This window comes from Prionailurus bengalensis, chromosome C1 (assembly GCF_016509475.1).
Source record: "Prionailurus bengalensis isolate Pbe53 chromosome C1, Fcat_Pben_1.1_paternal_pri, whole genome shotgun sequence".
Classification (NCBI taxonomy): Eukaryota; Metazoa; Chordata; class Mammalia; order Carnivora; family Felidae; genus Prionailurus; species Prionailurus bengalensis.
This window is the reverse complement of record NC_057345.1, coordinates 26,757,925-26,776,774: the sequence shown is the minus strand read 5'-3', so window position 1 is coordinate 26,776,774 and position 18,850 is coordinate 26,757,925. Positions and strand designations below refer to the sequence as shown.

The following is an 18,850-nucleotide window of genomic DNA, read 5'->3' as shown; positions in this document are numbered from 1 at the left end:
AGCATGGAAAGGGAGAGCCTGTGGCCCCTGAGAACCATGTCTGTCTGTCTGTCTGTCTGCCGGCCTGCTAGAGCTCCTCCCCGAGAGCACTCCTGGAGGGTTCTGTCCATCTCTTTCTTCCCAAGCCCCTCCCCCTCTCTAGGATATTGGTCTGGGCCTCAGAGCCCCCTCCCTCCCTCAGCTATATTGGCCTGGGCTGGCTTGGGGGGGTGATTAGGGATTTAATTATTTAGTTTCTCCAGCTCAATAGATTAATTCCATCCATCACAGGCAGGCTGAGCCTTCTCCCCCTTTCAGGACTGCCTGGCCAACCCCAGAGGGAGGGAGCATCATTGCTCACCTGGGCCTAGTACTGGATCTGGGAACAATGGATAAAGTTCTTGTTGGGGGAGGATTTGGTGTACGACATTGAGCAGATATGGGTGCCTGAGTGATGTGGAATGAACATGTATATTTGTTGTTTGGGGATAAACATGTGAATGAACATGTATGTGAGGTTTGCATCTGTGCAGCTTCTCTGTGTAGAAGCATCAATGTCCATTGGATAAAAATGCAGATGTGTGAACCCTTGTGGGAACAAGTTTGTGTGTATTTGTGCACATTATGTAGATGATGCCTATATATATGACAAATGCCACGTGAATTGTGTTGGATGATATGCATGGCTGTGTAATCTGACTCTGGATGAGCACATATGTTAAACTGTGAATAAGCAGCCTTGGCAACATGTGCCCATGTGCGAGGGAGGGATAGCAGGGATGGAGGTTTTCTGAGGCTGAGTGATGAGTCAGAACACACTGGGAGTCCACTTGGGGGCCTCATCAAATCCATTTGGTCAGAGAGACATGCTACTTTTGACCTGCTTGGGCTTGGTCTCCCAGTGGTTGAGAATGTTGGGCCTGGACTCAGACCAGATTTCAGTTCCTCTTCCTCCACCCCTGTGACCTTGGGCAATTTTCTTTATATTTTTCAATGAGCCTCAGTCCCTCATCTGTAAAATGGGAGTAAAAATGGTACCCACTGCAAAGGAGAGTTTGCGAGGATTGCATAAAGATATGCATCAAAAGCACTTGACACAATGCCTGCTCTGTTGTAGGCATTCACAGAGCTGTACCTTGGACTTCAGAGTTGAAAAGCAGCAGAGGTTGTCTGTCTGAAATGTGTTCAGTGCTTGAATCCATTCTATAGCATCCCTCCAAAGTGGCCCTCCAACTTCTGCTAACATGCTTCCCTAGAGAGAACATGCCCCGTTGTTCAGGAAACCCACATCACCCTGGTCCAGCTCTGCCTGCTGGGGAGTTCTGATCCAGCTGCAGGCAGTCATTTCCCTGCTGCCACCTTCTGTCTCTCCTCTACGCCCTGTGCCCCAGCTGAGGGGTACTACTTCTTGATGGGTCAATCACTTACTGAGCGTCTATTATATGCCAGGTCTTGTCCATACAGAAACAGATCGGATGAATCCTGGTTTTCAAGGAGCTCACAGGCTACAAACAAATATTTACCCTATTGGGTTGAAGTATGGGGCCTAAGAGGAGATAGCAACTGCTGTGTTCTGGGATTGATGGGGAGGGCACTCGTAAATAAGTAAGGTTTCTTGGAAGAATGGATACCATTCTTCAGAGGGCAGAGCTGGGAGGGCAGGCCTTCCATACGGAGGAATCTCACAGTCTGTACTGTCTCCTCTCCCCATGCTGTCTCCCACTGTGGTTGTGGCTCCTGCTAAGCCTAGAAATCCAGAGAGGAGAGCAGAGGCTAAGGTACCCTGGAAGCTGGGACAGGATCAGGCAGTGGTAAGGGGTGGGAGGTGTTACCACGTGAACTCTGGCAGCCAGCCAAGCAACCAGCCTTCATGGGGGCCCTGTGTGTGACTCCCCTGTAGGAGAAACCCAGAGGAGGAGACAGGTCTTGATGCAGGCAGCCCCCGTCCAAGCTGACACAGAGAGCTTACAGGACAGTGTCCTAACTCAGGAGGCAGACCTAAATTCTGGACTCCATGAGGAGACCAGACATCTGGGCCAGATGGTAAGAAAGGCCATGGGCCTGGCCTGCCTGAGAAGCTGCTGCCCAGTGGACCCTTGCCATGGGCTTGGGATCCTACCTGTTGTTCTCTAATGGCTCTGGCAGGGTGAAGTCTGGCAGCATCATGGAGGCCAGAGCAGCAGCAGCCCAAATTTTACCAAACACCTACAAATGGCAGAAGGTGCTGGGGTGCTAAAGTCAAAAGAAGCCACCATATGGAGACATAAGTGTCAGCTGCCTTGGTTAGATCAGCTTGTTTACTCATTGCCACAACCTTAGGAGGTAGGTATTATCCCTATTTTACAGATGAGCAAATTGGGACTCAGACAGATAAGCAAGTTTTTCAGCATCATGCAGGTAGGCTGCAATATAATGGTTTGAGGCAGATGATTGTCTTTCCAATACCCAGCAACAAGGTCACTGAGCTTTCCCTTTCAGATCCCTGGCGTTGGAAGAGAGACCACCAGCTCTGGCTTCAGGGTTTGGTGGGTCTGCAAATCAAGGGCCTCTAGTCTCAAATGCCACTATCTTTGGCCGCCGGGGCTGCTCTGCTATCTTCAGCATGCTCAAGGTGTAGGAAGTCTTCCAAAGGAGCTCAGGCAAACAGAAAGTCCTGGGTGAAACATGAAACAAATGAGTTTCCAGAGCACCCATTTCTGATCCAAACCTGAGTCAGGTATGGCTACAGCCTTTGCCCAAGGCCATTTGAGAATGGTCTTAGAGACCCTGCTTCCAGACCTCACACACTTTAGTGGTTTCTCCCTCATTATCAATAGGATTGATGGACAGTTTGCCTGTATTATCTTAATCCTTGTGACAATGGAATGAGAAAGGAACTATTTTTGCCCCCATTTGGAAGTTGAGGTGAAGAGAGCTCAAGAGAGATGAAGGGCCTTCCTTAAGCCCACATGTCTAGTAAGTGGTGGACCTGGGACATGAACCCAAATAGTTTAACTCAAGTCCCACAGTCTCTCTGACTAGCTGCCTCTGACCAGGGTCCTCTAGGAGTCTGGTCCTAAGAGTCCTGCCTTACAGCAGTGGGCAGGCATGACTTCCCCCAAAGGAGGCTTCTGGAGATCTTCAGGAGGGGGAACATGGACATGACAAGGCAGAAGAGACTGAGAATTGGTTCACTTGGCAGGAAGGGAGGAGCAGGCCAAAAGCAGTTGGCCATGGCTGCAATTAGGAAGGAGGAAGGGGTGGTGGAGACCAGGCTGGATTGTGTCCCACAGGGCCTTTGGCAGCCCTGGAGAAGGAGGAAAACTGAACTTTGCTCTGGTGTCTCTTGGCTATATGGCCCCAGCTGGGAAAGGAGCTGGAACCCAGAGAGTCTGAATAAAGAGACCTACTTGGTGTGGGTGGTGGACCCTGAGCCCTGAGATTCCCTCCTCAGAGTCTCATTCTTTTCTGCAGTGTGGGGAGAGTCATTTTCCCCACTCTTTCTTCTTCTTTCTCCCAAATGCCTTCCTTGAACTGTGCAAAGGGGCACATCTGGAGAGACCCAGATGCAGCTAGAAAAAAACCCATCTGTATCTGCCCAGTTGAGAGGGGCTAGATAGGTATGGTGAGCAGGGCTGGGTTTGGAGGCTGGACTTCTAATACTAAATCCTTCAGGGGCTCTCTAAAGCTTTTAGATGGAAAGGAGTGGAGGTCCTTTCTCTGGGCTATTGGGCACAGGAGTAGAGTGGATGAGGGTAGCAAGTGAAGACTTTCATTCATACAGATACACAGATATATATGTCTATATTTGTATATCTATATATTTAGTTTATTTTTTGAGAGAGTTAGTTTATTTATAGGGAGAGAGAATGAGTGGGGGAGGGGCAGAGAGGCGGGTGGGGGGGTAGAGAATCCCAAGCAGGCTCTGTGCACTGTCAGCACAGAGCCCAGTGGGCTCCGATGTGGGGCTTGAACTCACAAACCGTGAGATCATGACCTGAGCCGAAATCAAGAGTTGGACACTTAACCAACTGAGCCACCCAGGTGCCCCCATGAAGATATTTTTTTTGAGCACCTGTTAATGTCAGGCATTGTTCGAGACACCCAGAATACTGCAGCACATGAAACAGACAAAGTCCATGCCGTCCTGCAGCTTATGTTCTACTATCAGGAGACATACTATAAACATGTAACAGATAAAGAAAATAATCTCAAAGAACAATAAGTGCTATGAAGGCAATGAAGCAGGCTGATGTAGAGCGTACCTGGGGGATGGGGCTCAACTTTAGTTAGTGAGTGGTCAGGGAAGGCCTCTCTGAGCTGAGACCTGAAAGATGAGGCAGAGGAAGCCATGGGAATATCTGGGGCAGAGCGTTCCAACAGAGAGAACATCAAGTGCAAAGCCCCCTGAGGTGGGATTTTCAAAGAGATTATAGGTAGTGTGGGTTATTCACAGACTGAGCACTGTCCAATGGGTCAGGAGATGGATTTAGACTTGCCTCTACCTAAATGTCTCGAGTGTTTTGGGGCAGTAAGCCTGTTTTCTGTAAAATTCCTACCCTAACCCCCCAGGAAGACTTGATTAAATAAAGCAATAAAGGGGAATGAAAAAGACCCCAAGCCTTCCTCCTAATATTCTGTTCCTCCTTCCTTCTCCATTTTCTGGGGGCAGTAAGTGTAGGCAGTCTTTCTCTGGGGTCCTAAGGGCTGGTGGTAGGATTGAGAGAGGTCAGGGACAAGGGCACCAGCCCAGCTACAAGAGATGCTGCCAAAGGCAGCTGGGCAAAGCCAAGTGTTGAAATGGTCAAGGGGGCTCAGGAAGAACTGGATGCAGGAGGAGGCAGACAGCTGGGGGAGGAACGCCTACCCATGTACACAGGAGTATGGGCTACAGGTCATTGGCTGTGTGTTAAGCCTCCCCAGTAGTGAGCCCCCGCCACATATGCTGCTGTTAGGACAGGGGGTGGTGGAGGACCGGACAGGAAAACTGAAGCAGAATCCTGGCCATGCTGGTTAAGTTGACACAGGGAAAGGGGATGGGTAGGCAAAGCCTGAAACTTGCAGAAGCCCAGGACTACAGCAGCAAAATGAGTTCCAGGCCTTGCTTGTGGCAAGCTCTGTTGTGTTGGAACTGGTATGGGGATGACCTCATAGGTTCCAGTGTGAGGGGACTAGATAGGGCTGATCCCCAGCAAGAGAGCAACTGTACCCCTTTGCTGCCATCTGGACCATTGTGTCCAGCGTGTAGCTCTCCCAGACAGCTTCGTGGGGGGAGGCATGAATCGGATAACATTTGATTTTTGAAATCTTTATCTTTGCTTTGCCCAAGGCATCGCTTTGTGTCTACCTCTGAGACATTGGCTTTTGCCAAACACGTCTGGCTCCCTGGTGCCCAGGTGTGGACAGCCTTGACTAAGAACTGCTTTTTTCCCAGCAGAATACCTTTGGTCTCATATGGTTGTCCTGGAGAGATTAAGTGACCCACCCAAGGTCACACTGTAAACCAATAGAGGAAGTTAAAAAAAAATTGAAGGGACAGATAATGAGAGCTACTTTTATTAAGTATTCTGTACGGTACAAGGGCTTTAAAGACTGCACTTTGTTAACCATCACATCACTATTACCTTTCTGATGGTTCTATTATTATTGCCATTTTACAGATGAGAGGCTAAGACCTGCCCAAGGACACACAGCAAGTGAGTAAGTGGAAAGGGACTTGAACCCAGAAAGTCTGACAACAGAGTATGCACCCATAACTGCTTTGATCCAGGGAGTTTGTGAGTTGCCTGGGTCTCAGAAAATGAAAAGCAACTGATTTGGCTGGGCAGGGCCCTGGGGGAAAGAAAAAGAAAACACTCTGACTCTTTCCTCTGCAGCCCTTTTCCTTCCTCCATTTTCCATTCTTTTTCTGGAAGGTAATTGCTTGGGGCAGTGACAACCTCCTGGCGAATTACACAGCTGGTTTCCCAGTGAGATTTGTAACAACAACCCCGCCAGCCTGGCGGCCCGCAGCAAGTTCCGGTTTAAGAAACTAATTGCTGGATTGTGTAGTTGGTGCTAAATTGGGTAATTTCTTGGTGACGGCATGTGTGCCAGTTCTTCCATTCCCAGATAGATTCGAGCTGCATCAGAGAATTTGTCATACACGGCACCCTCCCAGACTCCTCCACTCTCCACTTCCCGAGCTAGCACAGGCAATTGCAAAAGTGGCTGTTTCCCTGGGCCCAGAGGTTCATCACCTGAGCAACTCTCTGTGTCCTGGGATAGTAGAGAGGTGACTTCATGCAGTAAGATGGGGAACATACCACCAGCACCTAGAATTGTCATAGGGCTTCAGGGAGCTTCCTTTACTCTGTACTTATCTGACCTTGGACTTGGAACAAACTCAGTACTCACCTTTGGGGAAAAGGCTAAACCATATACCACACTCTGGTTTGCTCTGGAGTGTGTGAGTACGTGTGAGGTTTTTGTTTGTTTGTTTTCTTCTTCTTTTGACAAATTCACTTTCATTACTGTGTTTACTTCAGAATGTCTTTTAATAAGGGTGTCTTCTCTGGGCTGACAGCACAGGTGGGAGGAAAGCTAAGGTGTTGGGGTGAGGCAACACTGAGTTTGACTTTGGGTTTTACCACCAACTCTGTGACCCAGGACAGATCAGTTAGCCTCTCCCAGCCTCAGTTTCTTTTTCTGTGAAATGGAAGTGCGGGGGATAGTACCGATCCCTTGGAATAATTGTGGAAATTAAATAAGATGTCATAAATGAAATGCTCACATTCACTCAACAAACACCTGCCATATGCCAAGCATCATTCTGGGGGCGGGGGTGAATAAGATGGATGAAATTCCTACACTCACATGGAGCTTACAGTGTAGTGGGAGAGACAGACAATCTCCAAATCACACACATTGAAAATGGTAATGATATAAGAGCTATACAGGTGCCTAATGCCTTGAGAGCAAACAGCAGGGAGATCTGACCTAGTCGGGGAGGCCAGAGAAAGCTGCCCCGAGGAAGCAACAACGGGGCTGAGATCTGAAGGGTGTGTAGGAGTTAACAAGGCAGAGGTGGGCGGGAAAAGCTTTCTGGACAGGGGGAACAGGTCCCTGATGGGATCATGGGATTGCAAAAAGAGTGGCCTGGTTGGAGCAGAGAAAGCAAGGGGGAGCATGTTGTGAGAGGGTGTTGGAAACGTAGGAAGGGCCGGACCCTGCAGGCCTTGTTGGACAGGTTATGGTGTTTTATCTTAAGAACATCAATAAGCCAATAAAGAGGTTTAAGCAGAAAAGTGACAGTATCAGATTTCTGTTTCCAAGTGACCATTTGGATTGGAAGCTGGGTAGGAAAGGAAGCAGGGAGACCAGTTAGGAGATTTTTCAGATGCTGAGGCAGGAGATGGTGTTCTGAGTTAGGTGGATTGGTTAGTGGTGCTTTCTACTTACAAATACAGAAAACCTGGCCAACGATGGTTTAAATAAAGAAGAGTTTATTTCTTACCACATTTAGGCCCAGAGGAAGGCAGACGGCTTATGTTGGTTCCATGGCTCAATGACTCCAGGACTAGCATTTCTGGGATTCTCTAGGCCTTTCTCTCATGGTGGCAAGACAGCCTGCCTTAGCTCCAGGCTTCATGGTTGTATTCAAGCCTAGAAGAAAGGGAGGAAGGATGGTACTAGCAAGCTCCACTCCTTTTATCACAAAGGCAGAATATTTTCCAGAAACCATCGAGTTTTATGTATGTATCATTAGCCAAAAGTGAATCCTGTAGCCTCTAGTTACAGGTGCTGGGAAGGGGGAAGGGAGGTTGAGAGTGAGTTTTAGCTAGGCAGCCAACCATTGTTGGTGGATGTGGAAATAGTGGGCAGATCTATTTTTAGGAAGCAAAATCCGTAGGTCTTGGTGATAGATGGAATTATTAGTCCCCTCCTTGCTTGTTTTGCCTCTCTATGGATTAGTATATAAGGTGGCAGCAGGAGAATGTGATGGTAAAGCATACCATATAAGAGGAAGCCTGTATAATCCAATCTACATCAATGATGTCTTTTCTTTAGGAAATCCATAAATTGGGTATCTCCTTCCCCCAGCAGTTTGCATTTGATCATAGTTTAGTATTTGGATATTGGGGATTTTGCAAATTCAGAATAAAGCATTCACATGAGGGATTACATTGTGTAATCTTTTAGAGTTCATAAAATGGTTTCATATACATTTTATCATTTGATATTAAGATCCTGGGAGATAGATGAGTGGGCATCATCTGGTCACTTGTCTAGTGTCACACACCTTCTGGTCTCAGAGCTTGTACTTTTTCCACTACCCAGTGCTACCCTATAGGACATGGGTAGTTTGTCTGAAGAGAAGCCCATCTCCCCTGAGACTTAGAGCTGGGAGAACATGGACTGATGCTAAAGGGACTGAAGTTTGATAATCTTGATGGAGGTTCAGAGGCTTCACAGCAGCACCTGTGTGAGGCGGGGCCAAGGAGTAGGGGGAGACTGGGAACATCTACCCTTGGTAAGCTCAGCATGACACTCCTTGATGTGACCACAAACAAAGCAAATGAGATGGTCTGACTCACTTTTGTGCTGTGAGTCTCAAACGTGGGTCCTGCCTGGGCAAGAGGAGGGGGATCATGATGTGGATGAAGGACCAGGCTATCAAAATTTCTTTCCAAAGCAAAGAGATGCTTCCAAGAGCTTTTCCAACAATTGCTTGTGAGGCCTCTTGGTCTGAAGTCACTTCTGCTTCCCCAGAGAAGGGCAGTGGAGAAGAATTGTTATCTAGAGCCAAGCAGTTGATATCTGTGAGGTCACCCCAGGTTCTCTCCAGGAAAGGTAACCAACAGCTTCTCCAGTCCAGGCCACAGGGTGGGCCAGGGGCTGGGCATGTCTCACCCTCTCCTCTGTGGAAGATTTCCAGGAGACTCCACCATTGTCTCCATTGTCTCACATTCCTCAGGGTCAGGAAGTTCTTCCTGATGTCTGACTGTGTCTCTTCCACTACTATTAATCATGCCTGCAAAGCTAGCTCTTCTTCCTGACATCCCTGTGTCTAATAATGGCATCATTAGTCTTCCAGTCACGGCTGCTGCAAACTTCAGAGTTGTCTTCCTTCCTGACTCTCTCTCTCTCTCTCTCCCACCTCATCCCAGTATTTGCCAAACCCTAAATGTCTGCTGGAACTCCCACAGCCCACCCCTAAGAATTCCTTATTTGCCCACCTCTTCTGCCTTTGTGCCTCCTGTTTCTTCCTCTGGGAATTCTCTCTCCCCCACCACTTTGTCTTCAGAACACACAGCCATCTTGTTCTCCATCCCAAACACATCATTCTCTGGGAAGCCTCCTCACTCTCCCTCTATTAAATCTGTTCCTGTCTTCATCTGAACTAGCATAATGTTTTGCTACCCCTTTCTAGTCCAGTCATTTATTCATCTACTTGGTGAACAATTTATTAAGCACCTGCTCTGGACAAAGCCCTGAGTGAGGTGTTGGAGATTCAGAGATAAATAGATATGGTTCCTACACTGCAAAAGACCACTTTCTAGTTGAGAGGACAGAAACTGAAACAGACAGTTTCAATGCAGTATTATGTTTCTTTCATGGGGGAACCCAGGATGTTATGAAAGCCCAATAGAGAGATATAACCCAGAATAAGAGTACAGAAAGTCTTTAAGGGACGATGAAGCTTCATCTGGATAAGTGTTAGCCAAGAGAAAGGGTTGAAGGGAGTAGATGGAAGGAGATTCTAGGAGGAGGGTACAGCTTGTGCAAAAATATAGCGACCTAAAATAACCCTGTCATGTGGGATTGGTCCCTTGTTAGACTATAAGCCTCTCAATGACAGAGACCACACTTAAATCACCTCTACACACTTCTTACTTAGAGTCTTACTTATGGTAGCTGCTCAACAAATATTTGTGGAATGGAGTTATATTTGAGGGCAATGGAGGAAGAAAAAAAAAAAAAGCAGTGGCTCAGCACCATGGACAGATCACACAGACACCTGCAGTTGGAGGTAGTCCAACCTGTAAGCTCATTTGCATGTATTTGCATAATGAAGCCAACTTCATTTCCCGGGGGTCCAAAGGCTCTGCATCATGGGGGATCTAATCAGTCCTGGTTTGGGGCGGTTGGGAAGGGAAACTGTCAAGGCCAGAGGCTGGTCCTCTGAGGACTCTGGGAGAATCTCTTTCTTCCTTTGCTCACTACTCTTCTTTTCCGTCAGGAGCCAGTGGTCCTGAGCCTTCTGAAGTTAGAATTCTGTTTGGTGGTGGGGATCCTGACACCAAGGATGGGAAACCCCGGATGGTGAGTTGTAGGAGCCTGGGAGATGAGGAGTAGATTGAGGTTCTGAAATCAGAATGACTTGAGTTATTCTGGATGCAACCTGAAACAGTGGATATGGAGAGGTGGTGGTGGGGAGGAATGGAGGATGGGTCTTGGAGGTGCTGCTGTCTGGAGTCTTTGAGGCTGTCATCCCCTCCTAGTCAGCAGATGGCCCAGGAGCCTGGTCTAGGATGAGGGAGGGCGCCGTCTGCCAGCTCCTCAGTCCCTGTCCCTCCTGCTGACACCCCCTCCTGCTGTAGCTCCTGTCCTGGCAGCTCTGGAGTCCTGATTGGAGGCAGTTCTTGCTGAGAGCTGACCTCTCTGTCCTGTAGCCTTGGCAAGCCTGGGATGGGGGCCAGGGGCACTGGTTCCAACGCTTTCTCTCCACCACCTCCCTGCCCTTCCAGCCTACTGTTCCTGGGAGGAGGAACTCCTGAGTTCCAATCCCAGTTTAGGATTTAGATGCTGCCTTGTACAACCAACATTCTTCCTCTTTATGGTTTCTCCTCCCTGTGTGACTCCCCTACAGTGGAATGGGGGTGGCCAATGGGAGTGAAAGGCAAAAGGGGAAATTTCACTGGGGAACACTTGGAACCCAGAAGAAGAAGAGGCAGTCATCTTAGGTTATTCCTTCCTGTCTCAGCCCTGGAGTGGGTGGGTGGGGGGGTGTGGGAGGGAGGAGAATGAGCCTGCAGCCAGATGGAAGGAACAGGGTGTGGAAAGAAGGGGAGGGGGTGGGTATGTAGATGCAGGTCCAGCGTTCTCTTTGGTTGCTGCTGCTGGAGGCCATGACCCTGAGGCTGGCTCCTCGAAGCAGTGGGTGTGGGTAGGGCTGGGGCAGAGGTGTGGCTCTGGATCAATTTGCCTACAGCCAGTTTGTTGAAAGCTAGTTCACCTAATGACTGGTTTCATATATATATATATATATATATATATATATATATATATATATATAGTCTGTTTGGGTATCCTTTTATTTTGGGTACCCTAAGGATTTTTAGAAACTCATTTGGCTGAGGGTATTTTATCTTGTGAATAAGTATTTATCAAATTTGCAGCATTTGGCGAATGATGGCATTATTTTGTGCCCTTGTGTCTTTGTCTAGTATGACTGTTTTAAGGAATTTGAAGCTCATTTGTGGAAAGATAGTACAATTAATTACAATAAATTGATATGCATTACCTAAAGGGATACTGGAATACCTAATAGTAGATAGTTTTAGGTGAAGTGGCCTGTTGTTCATTCCAAATCCTTTTTCTCTTTATTTTCCCAGGAGGTTCCTGGGGCCTGGCCCCCAACACTATGAAGAACCCTTGCTGAGGCCATGAGGGGTTACCATGGCGACCGCGGTAGCCATCCCCGCCCAGCCCGCTTTGCCGACCAGCAGCATATGGACGTGGGCCCAGCTGCCAGGGCCCCGTACCTGCTGGGCTCCGGGGAGGCCTTCTCCACCGAGCCCCGCTTCTGTGCCCCGAGAGCTGGCCTGGGACACCTTTCTCCTGAAGGGCCCCTGAGCCTGAGTGAAGGGCCATCAGTAGGCCCTGAGGGAGGGCCAGGGGGGGCCGGGGTTGGGGGGGGAGCAGCACCTTCCCCAGGATGTACCCCGGCCAGGGCCCCTTCGACACTTGTGAAGACTGTGTGGGCCACCCTCAGGGCAAGGGTGCCCCCCGCCTGCCTTCTACACTCCTGGACCAGTTTGAAAAGCAGTTGCCAGTTCAACAAGATGGCTTCCACACACTCCCATACCAGCGAGGTCCAGCAGGGGCCGGGCCCGGGTCAGGGCCAGCGTCTGGCACTGCCCCGGAGGCCCGCAGCGAGAGCCCCAGCCGCATCCGGCACCTGGTTCACTCTGTGCAGAAGCTCTTCGCCAAGTCCCACTCTTTGGAGGCCCCAGGGAAGCGGGACTATAATGGGCCCAAGGCTGAGGGAAGAGGTGGCTCTGGAGGAGACAGCTACCCCGGCCCGGGCTCTGGAGGCCCCCACACCTCCCACCACCACCATCACCACCACCACCACCACCACCACCAGTCCCGGCACGGCAAGAGGAGCAAGAGCAAGGACCGCAAGGGGGACGGGCGGCACCAGTCCAAGGCCGCTGGCTGGTGGAGCTCTGATGACAACTTGGACAGCGATAGCGGCTTCCTAGCGGGTGGGCGGCCCCCTGGGGAGCCTGGTGGTCCCTTCTGCCTGGAGGCTCCAGATGGGTCCTACCGGGACTTGAGCTTCAAGGGGCGCTCGGGCGGGTCGGAAGGCCGCTGTCTCGCCTGCACTGGCATGTCCATGTCACTGGATGGACAATCGGTCAAGCGAAGTGCCTGGCACACCATGATGGTCAGCCAGGGCCGGGATGGATACCCAGGGGCTGGGCCAGGCAAGGGACTCCTGGGTCCGGAGGCCAAGGCCAAAGCCAGGACTTATCACTATCTGCAGGTGAGGCTTTGGTGGGGGTGGGGAACAGGGTCCTCAGTCCTCATTGAGGTTGTCACCTGGGGAGCTATCAAAGGGGTTGGATGGGAGTCAGTTGTCCCCATGATGGAGGCCTGGAGGCAGGGAGGTTCTGCCTGGCCTCACTGTGTCACCTCGAGCCCCTTTTGGGATCTCGGTTTCCCCATTTGTACAACGAAGAGGCCCTTCTATTCTGACATTATATGTCACTGCCAGGAAGACCTCCCTTCGACCTGCTGTTTGGACAAGCTGTGCTGGCCTCTGTCTCATGAGCTCGGAGGCAGAATGAGGTTGAGGGTAGGCAGTGGACAGGACAGTGTGGTACTCCCTGGCAGTCGCTTCCCTTGAGATTAGAGGTCAGCAGTTGGAAAGCAGTTCTCCTGCCCCCAGGCCTTCTCCAGACCTCTTTTCTGCTCAGATCTGGGTGGTCCAGATACTGTTTGAATATGAAGGTCAGTTATTTCCAGAATGTGCCTGTGCTGGGGTTTGTCATTCTGGGGTGCCTGCAGTAGGACACCACAAGGCTGTGGAAGAGCCTTGGGAGCCTGTCCTGTGGGTTTTCCTAGGCTGGGGACACACTGAAGTCTGAGGCCCAGATACAACACCAGGGCAGGGCTTCTAGGGAGTGGATTGTGCCCGTGATAGTTGGCATGCTGTCTCCATCCTGTCTCACCACTTGTGTGGTCTCTGCAGGTGAGCCGAGGAGTTCTGACTCCTCCTTATGGAGCCCTTATCCATCCCACACTGTCCCCTCTCCATCTTCTCACTGAGGTGGGATCGGGTTCTTCTCACCATCTTCTCTCTCAACCTTCCTTTTCTCTGCCTCAGGACCCTCTCCCATACCCCTCATACCCCTGGCTTGCTTTTTTTTTTTTTTTTTTTAAGTTTCATTTATTTTATAATCTCTATGCCCAACATGGGGCTCGAACTCATGACCCCGAGATCAAGAGTCACATGTTTTTCCTACTGAGCCAGCCAGCCAACCCTCCCACCCCACCCCACCCTGGACTTACTTTCTTGAGGCCTCCCATGGGTTTAGGAGGAAAAGTCATTACAAGGTCTGGAAGTCCAGCAGACTTAGAGTTATCCCCCAAACCCACATTCCACGTGTTTAATCCACAGTCATTCATTCAGTGAGCTTTCCTGGGTGCTGTGGATATAAAGACGAAGACACAGAAGCTGCTTGTGAGGAGCCCACAGGGTTGAGGTGGGATTGACAAGGAAGCAGGTAGAATAGAGTGATGAGGCTGTGATAGCACAGAGCCCGAGGCACTGTGGGGGCACAGAGGGGGCACCTCACCCACCTGGGGTGGTGGTGGCCAGGGGACTGCTCAGAGCAGCTTCGGGGGAGGATGGCCCCTGAGCTGAATCCTGGTGGAGCTGGAGTTGGTTGAATGCAGAAGAGGATTAAGGGTCTTCCAGGAAGAGGCTACAGCTTGTTCAAAGGTACAGAGAATTGACCTTGCATGTGTCTTTTGGGTGTCCCTGGCCTTGCTGGTAAGTTCTTCACACGTTAGGGCTCTTCTGGGTGGAGAACTTACAAGAGCTCAAGGGAAAGCAAGAAGGGGGGGGGGGCAGACAGTAGGGAAGGTTAGAAACTTCTCGGACTCAGGACTTCTGGGTTGTCCTTGAATTGCCCCTTTCCTGGGTAGAGAGGTCTTCTACGTTGGGATTTGAAGGGTCCAGCAGAAAGGGCCAAGGAGGGAACACCAGCCCTTCTTCTGCTATAACTGAGCCCTGGCTGTCCCTGGAGCTTCACTGCCACTCCGCTGCCTCCTGCTGCTTCTCCAGGGCTGCCCTGACCTCTCTGGGGGCTTCCTTTTTAACATGCACCTCACAGTGTCCTGCAGAGGAGCGAGGAGCTGCAGTGGCTGTGGAGTGGGAGCCCTGCAGTGTGGCAGAGAGTGGCTATCCCATCTGCTGGCCTGTGTCTCTCTGCTTGCTTGTGGCTCCTCTCTGTAGAGTGCAGGGACAGGAATGATTCCTTGGGGCCTGGGGTTCTAAGACATCTGAGGATTGCAAAGTCAGAGCCTGTCTGGGGGAGAACTAACAGATTGCAGGGACCTTGCACAAAAGCAAGGGAAGCTGGCCCCATCAGACCAGGTGTCTTTGTTGGATCCTTAACCCTTTTGTTGAGACCCTATTTCTCCCACTGGACCTCACCTCTCCCTCAACCCTCTTTTGAACCCCTCTTTGTCCTCAGAGCCCTTGTTCCTTTATGTTCCTCCCTGTGTTACCCTCTTCTGATTGAGTTCCAACATCTTCACTGAGCCCTGCTCCTCCTGGTGGGTTACTTCCATCCTGGGAACCCATTCCGTCCCTGGGTCTCTGTTCTCATATTTATCTCTGTCCCTTCACCTAGCCTCACCCCCAGAGTCTCTGTCCCTCCCCTGAACCCTATGCTGTCCCTGAATATTGACCTTCTTAGTCTCCATCCTCACCCCATTCAACCTGTTTCTTACAACAGGTGTTCGAAATCTTCCTTGCCTGCCCCAGCCCTCTCCCCCACGCCTCTATTTATACGTCATTCTTCCTAGTGTAGGCCAACCATCACAGGTTCCCTCACCTTCCTGTCAGCCACCTATGGATTCGTCTAGATCCCCAGCCACCCCCATTGCCTTCCTTCTTGGCTCAGAGAAAAAGCCAAGACCACTCACCCAGACTGATCCCTCCAGCAGGGTTTGAGCCCATCTCCCCGGGATCCCCTCTATCCCTGAATTGACTGCCCCTTCTCCATCCTACATTTAAAGGCTAGCTTTGTCTTTACTGGCTCTTTCTCTTATTCTGAAAATATGCCCAAGTCTCTCATCCTACAAAATCTTCAACTCCGTACCCCCTTCTGTCTACTGTCTTCTCTTCATACCCAAGTTCTTAAAGCATAGGTTCTACACCTTCACTTCCTTTCATTCTCCCTTTATTACAGTCTGACCTCCACATCCCCTGTCCTCTAAAATGTTCTGGCATTGGTCCCCAGTAGTCTCTTGAGAGCTCTCCTTGAAAGGCACTTTTCAAGGCTTATAATAATAATAGCTAAGGACTTACTATGTGCTGGGCATGTCATATTGACTTATTTATCCTTCCCACCAACCCTGGGATGTAGGCATAATTGTCATTACTGATTCATAGATGAGGAAACTGAGAGAGTAATCAGTTTTGCCCAAGTTTGCCTAGCAAGTGATGGGGTGAGATTTTGAACATGGATTTTAACTCCTGAGCCCGAATTACTAACCTCTCAATGCACTGTGGCATTTGACATTATCAACTCCTTTTATTCTGGAAATGTCTCCCGTTTCCATGACATGGCATTCTCCTGACTTCCCTCCTACCCCTCTGCCCACTCCTTCTCAGGTGACTTCATAGGCTTTTCTTCCTTTCTTTGCAGTCCCCTTTCTAAATGTCAGTGAATCCCTCCCCAGCTCTCTTTCTTCTTTCCCCTGGGCTGTTTCATTCACCCCTATGGATTCAGCTGCCGCCCATGACTCCCACGTGTCTGCCTCCAACCCAGATTTCTCCAGTGAACTCCAGAACTGAACATCCAACCACCTGCTCAGCAGTTCTCTGCCAGACTTAAGATGCTCAACCCTGACCTATCACCTCTTCCCCAAACCTGCTTCTCTGGGATTCTGTGGCTCAGTGAACGACAGCACCATCCCCCAGGTCCTCAGCCAGCAGCCTCCCAGTCATCTGTGACTCCTCCCAGCGCACCCGCCACCACCCCCTCACCCCCTACATCTAATCAGGCTCACTGATGCTCCTTAACACCTCATTTCCATCTCTTCGTCCCCCTCATTGTCATGGTCTTAATTTAGGCTCATCATCTCTTGCCTGGCTAACAGCATAAGCCTTTTAATTGGTCTCCCTCCTGCCACTCGATCCCCTGCCCTTCTCCCAGCGCTACACAGTGCATCCCCCCTTTGGATTGTCAGAGTGCTCTTTCTGAACCAAATTTGATGGCACTTCCCTGCTTAGAGCCTTCTGTGACTCCTCAGAGAGGGAAGGAGGGAGAGTTGGAGGATTTAGGATGTCAGCAGGTTAAGAGAAAGAAGGAGCAGGAGGGGTGAAAGGTGAGGGCAGGTGATACTTCACTGCGGGGGGTGGGTCAACACAGGTCACTTTGGCCTCCGATCTTCAACCTCTTGGCACTTGGCATATCACCTCCAAGACTCCATAGGTGGCCCTCAATTAAGTAGTAAAAGGTCCATGGAGGATGATGAGGCATCTCCTGTAAGGGAGGGGACAGCTGAAACCTTACCTCCGGCTCCGCTTCTGCATGCCCCTGAGCATGGCCTGCTCCAGCTAGCAGAGCGCCCCGGCAATGGGGATAGAGGGTTCTGGCTTCTAGATTTCATAGGGACGTGTCTGAGAGACAGAAGCCCCTGTCCCTGCAGGTGCCGCAAGATGACTGGGGGGGTTACCCCACTGGGGGCAAGGATGGGGAGATCCCCTGCCGCAGGATGCGGAGCGGCAGCTACATCAAAGCCATGGGGGATGAGGAGAGTGGAGACTCAGAAGGCAGCCCCAAGACGTCCCCCAAGGCAGTCGCCCGGCGCTTCACCTCCCGCCGCTCCTCCAGCGTGGACCAGGCCCGGATCAAGTAAGGACAGGGAGGGCTGGGGGCGGAGAGTGGGAAGCTGATGCTGGGTCCCTGCAGGAGATGTGCACCAGAGGGGTTCCCTGCCTAGGATTCGACTGGGGGAGTCTCGCTTTGCCCCACAGAAAGAGGGGGTCCCTGGTGAGATAGTGCCTCTCTGAGTGCCTCTTTAGGAGAGTCTCTTCACCCAGGAGTCTCCTGGGAGGATCCCTGTCTGGGGGTTTCTGAGGTATAGAACCTGCTCAGAGGCCCCAGTGCTATTATTCCCCCTTCTAGCAGACCCCCATTCTGAATCTGGAATTTTGACCTTTCCCAGCTGCTGTGTCCCACCCCGGATCCATCCCCGGAGCTCCATCCCTGGCTACAGCCGTTCCCTCACCACCGGACAGGTAGGGATGGTCCAGCACACCTGAAGGAAAGGGTGGGAAGGAAGGGGGGTGGGGTCAGTCCCATACTCACCGTATGCCTGAAAATCAGAGGTCTGCCCATGGAGAGAGCCCAGGTCTGGTTCTGGGGGGAGCTGGGAGGCCTTGGGACTCCTGGATCTGACTCAGCCTGGGGGTCTCAGTCACATTCTTCAAAACCACCGAGGGGCCTCTAAGTGATGAGTTTGCAGGGGCAACATCAGTTTTCTGAGGTTTTCCAGTCCTGTCATGGCCTGATTACTCCCAGTTCGCCCCATGCAAAAGGCAGGCTTGATTGTGCAGATGGTACAGGGATAGGCAGAGCTGCGGTCTGAGAGATGGCCTGTGCTTGAGTTCTCTCCCCGCCACTCCAACCATTGGAAGACACGGCAACGCCTCTGTTTTCTCACCTTTAAAATGACAGTAGTAGTGATATTTATCTCAGGGGCTTTGTGAGAGTTCCGTGAGAAAATGTATGCAAACACGAGGTACCTGGCTCCAAAGTGGTACTTTATAAATGTGAGTTCCATCCCTAAGTGTAGACTTTCCCCTTAGCTAAGCAGAGGCGGTGCAGTTTAGTAATTACATGTATGGCATGAATTGGAATTCTAGCTCAGCTCCTTACCAGCCGAGTGACCTGGGGCAAGTTACTTGACTTTTTTGAGCCCCACTTTCTCTATTTAAAAATAGGCATCATAATAGTGCTCGTGGCACATAGCCAGCACTCAGTAAAGGTTAGCTATTTTTACTGTTTGCCAGGGAAAAAGAGCAATGCAAAAAAGCAGTGCAGAAGAATGTCCACATTGGCTCCTATTGTTTGCTGCTGAGGTCTTTGTTACATTTCCTGAATCAGGGAATCTGATTGGCACAGCTGTTGTTTCTCATCAGACTAGCCTATGTTGCTCAACCCACTAGTTCAATGCTCAGTTCTCATTTTACTTGACCCATCAGCAGCATCTAACACAGATGAAGACTTTCGCCTTCCTGAAACACCTCAGTCAGTTGGCTTTGAGGACACCATACCTTTTAGGTTCTCCTAGATTCTCTCTGGCTGCTGACGCTTGGTCTTGCCACCAGTGCCTCTCCAACTCGCCAGATCTGAACACTGGATTTTTTTCAGGGCTTAGT

At 50.5% G+C, this 18,850-nt stretch overlaps 1 protein-coding gene across 1 annotated transcript in view; it reads left to right on the top strand.

Moving 5' to 3' along the window:
• Positions 1 to 18,850, top strand: part of DLGAP3 (DLG associated protein 3) — a 62,758-nt gene that overhangs the window by 11,180 nt on the left and 32,728 nt on the right. The window contains 5 exon segments of the mRNA XM_043574426.1: positions 10,181 to 10,263; positions 11,556 to 11,859; positions 11,862 to 12,712; positions 17,116 to 17,321; positions 17,635 to 17,707. Of these exon segments, the coding sequence (XP_043430361.1) occupies positions 11,607 to 11,859; positions 11,862 to 12,712; positions 17,116 to 17,321; positions 17,635 to 17,707 (1,383 nt within the window). The 5' untranslated portion in view covers positions 10,181 to 10,263; positions 11,556 to 11,606.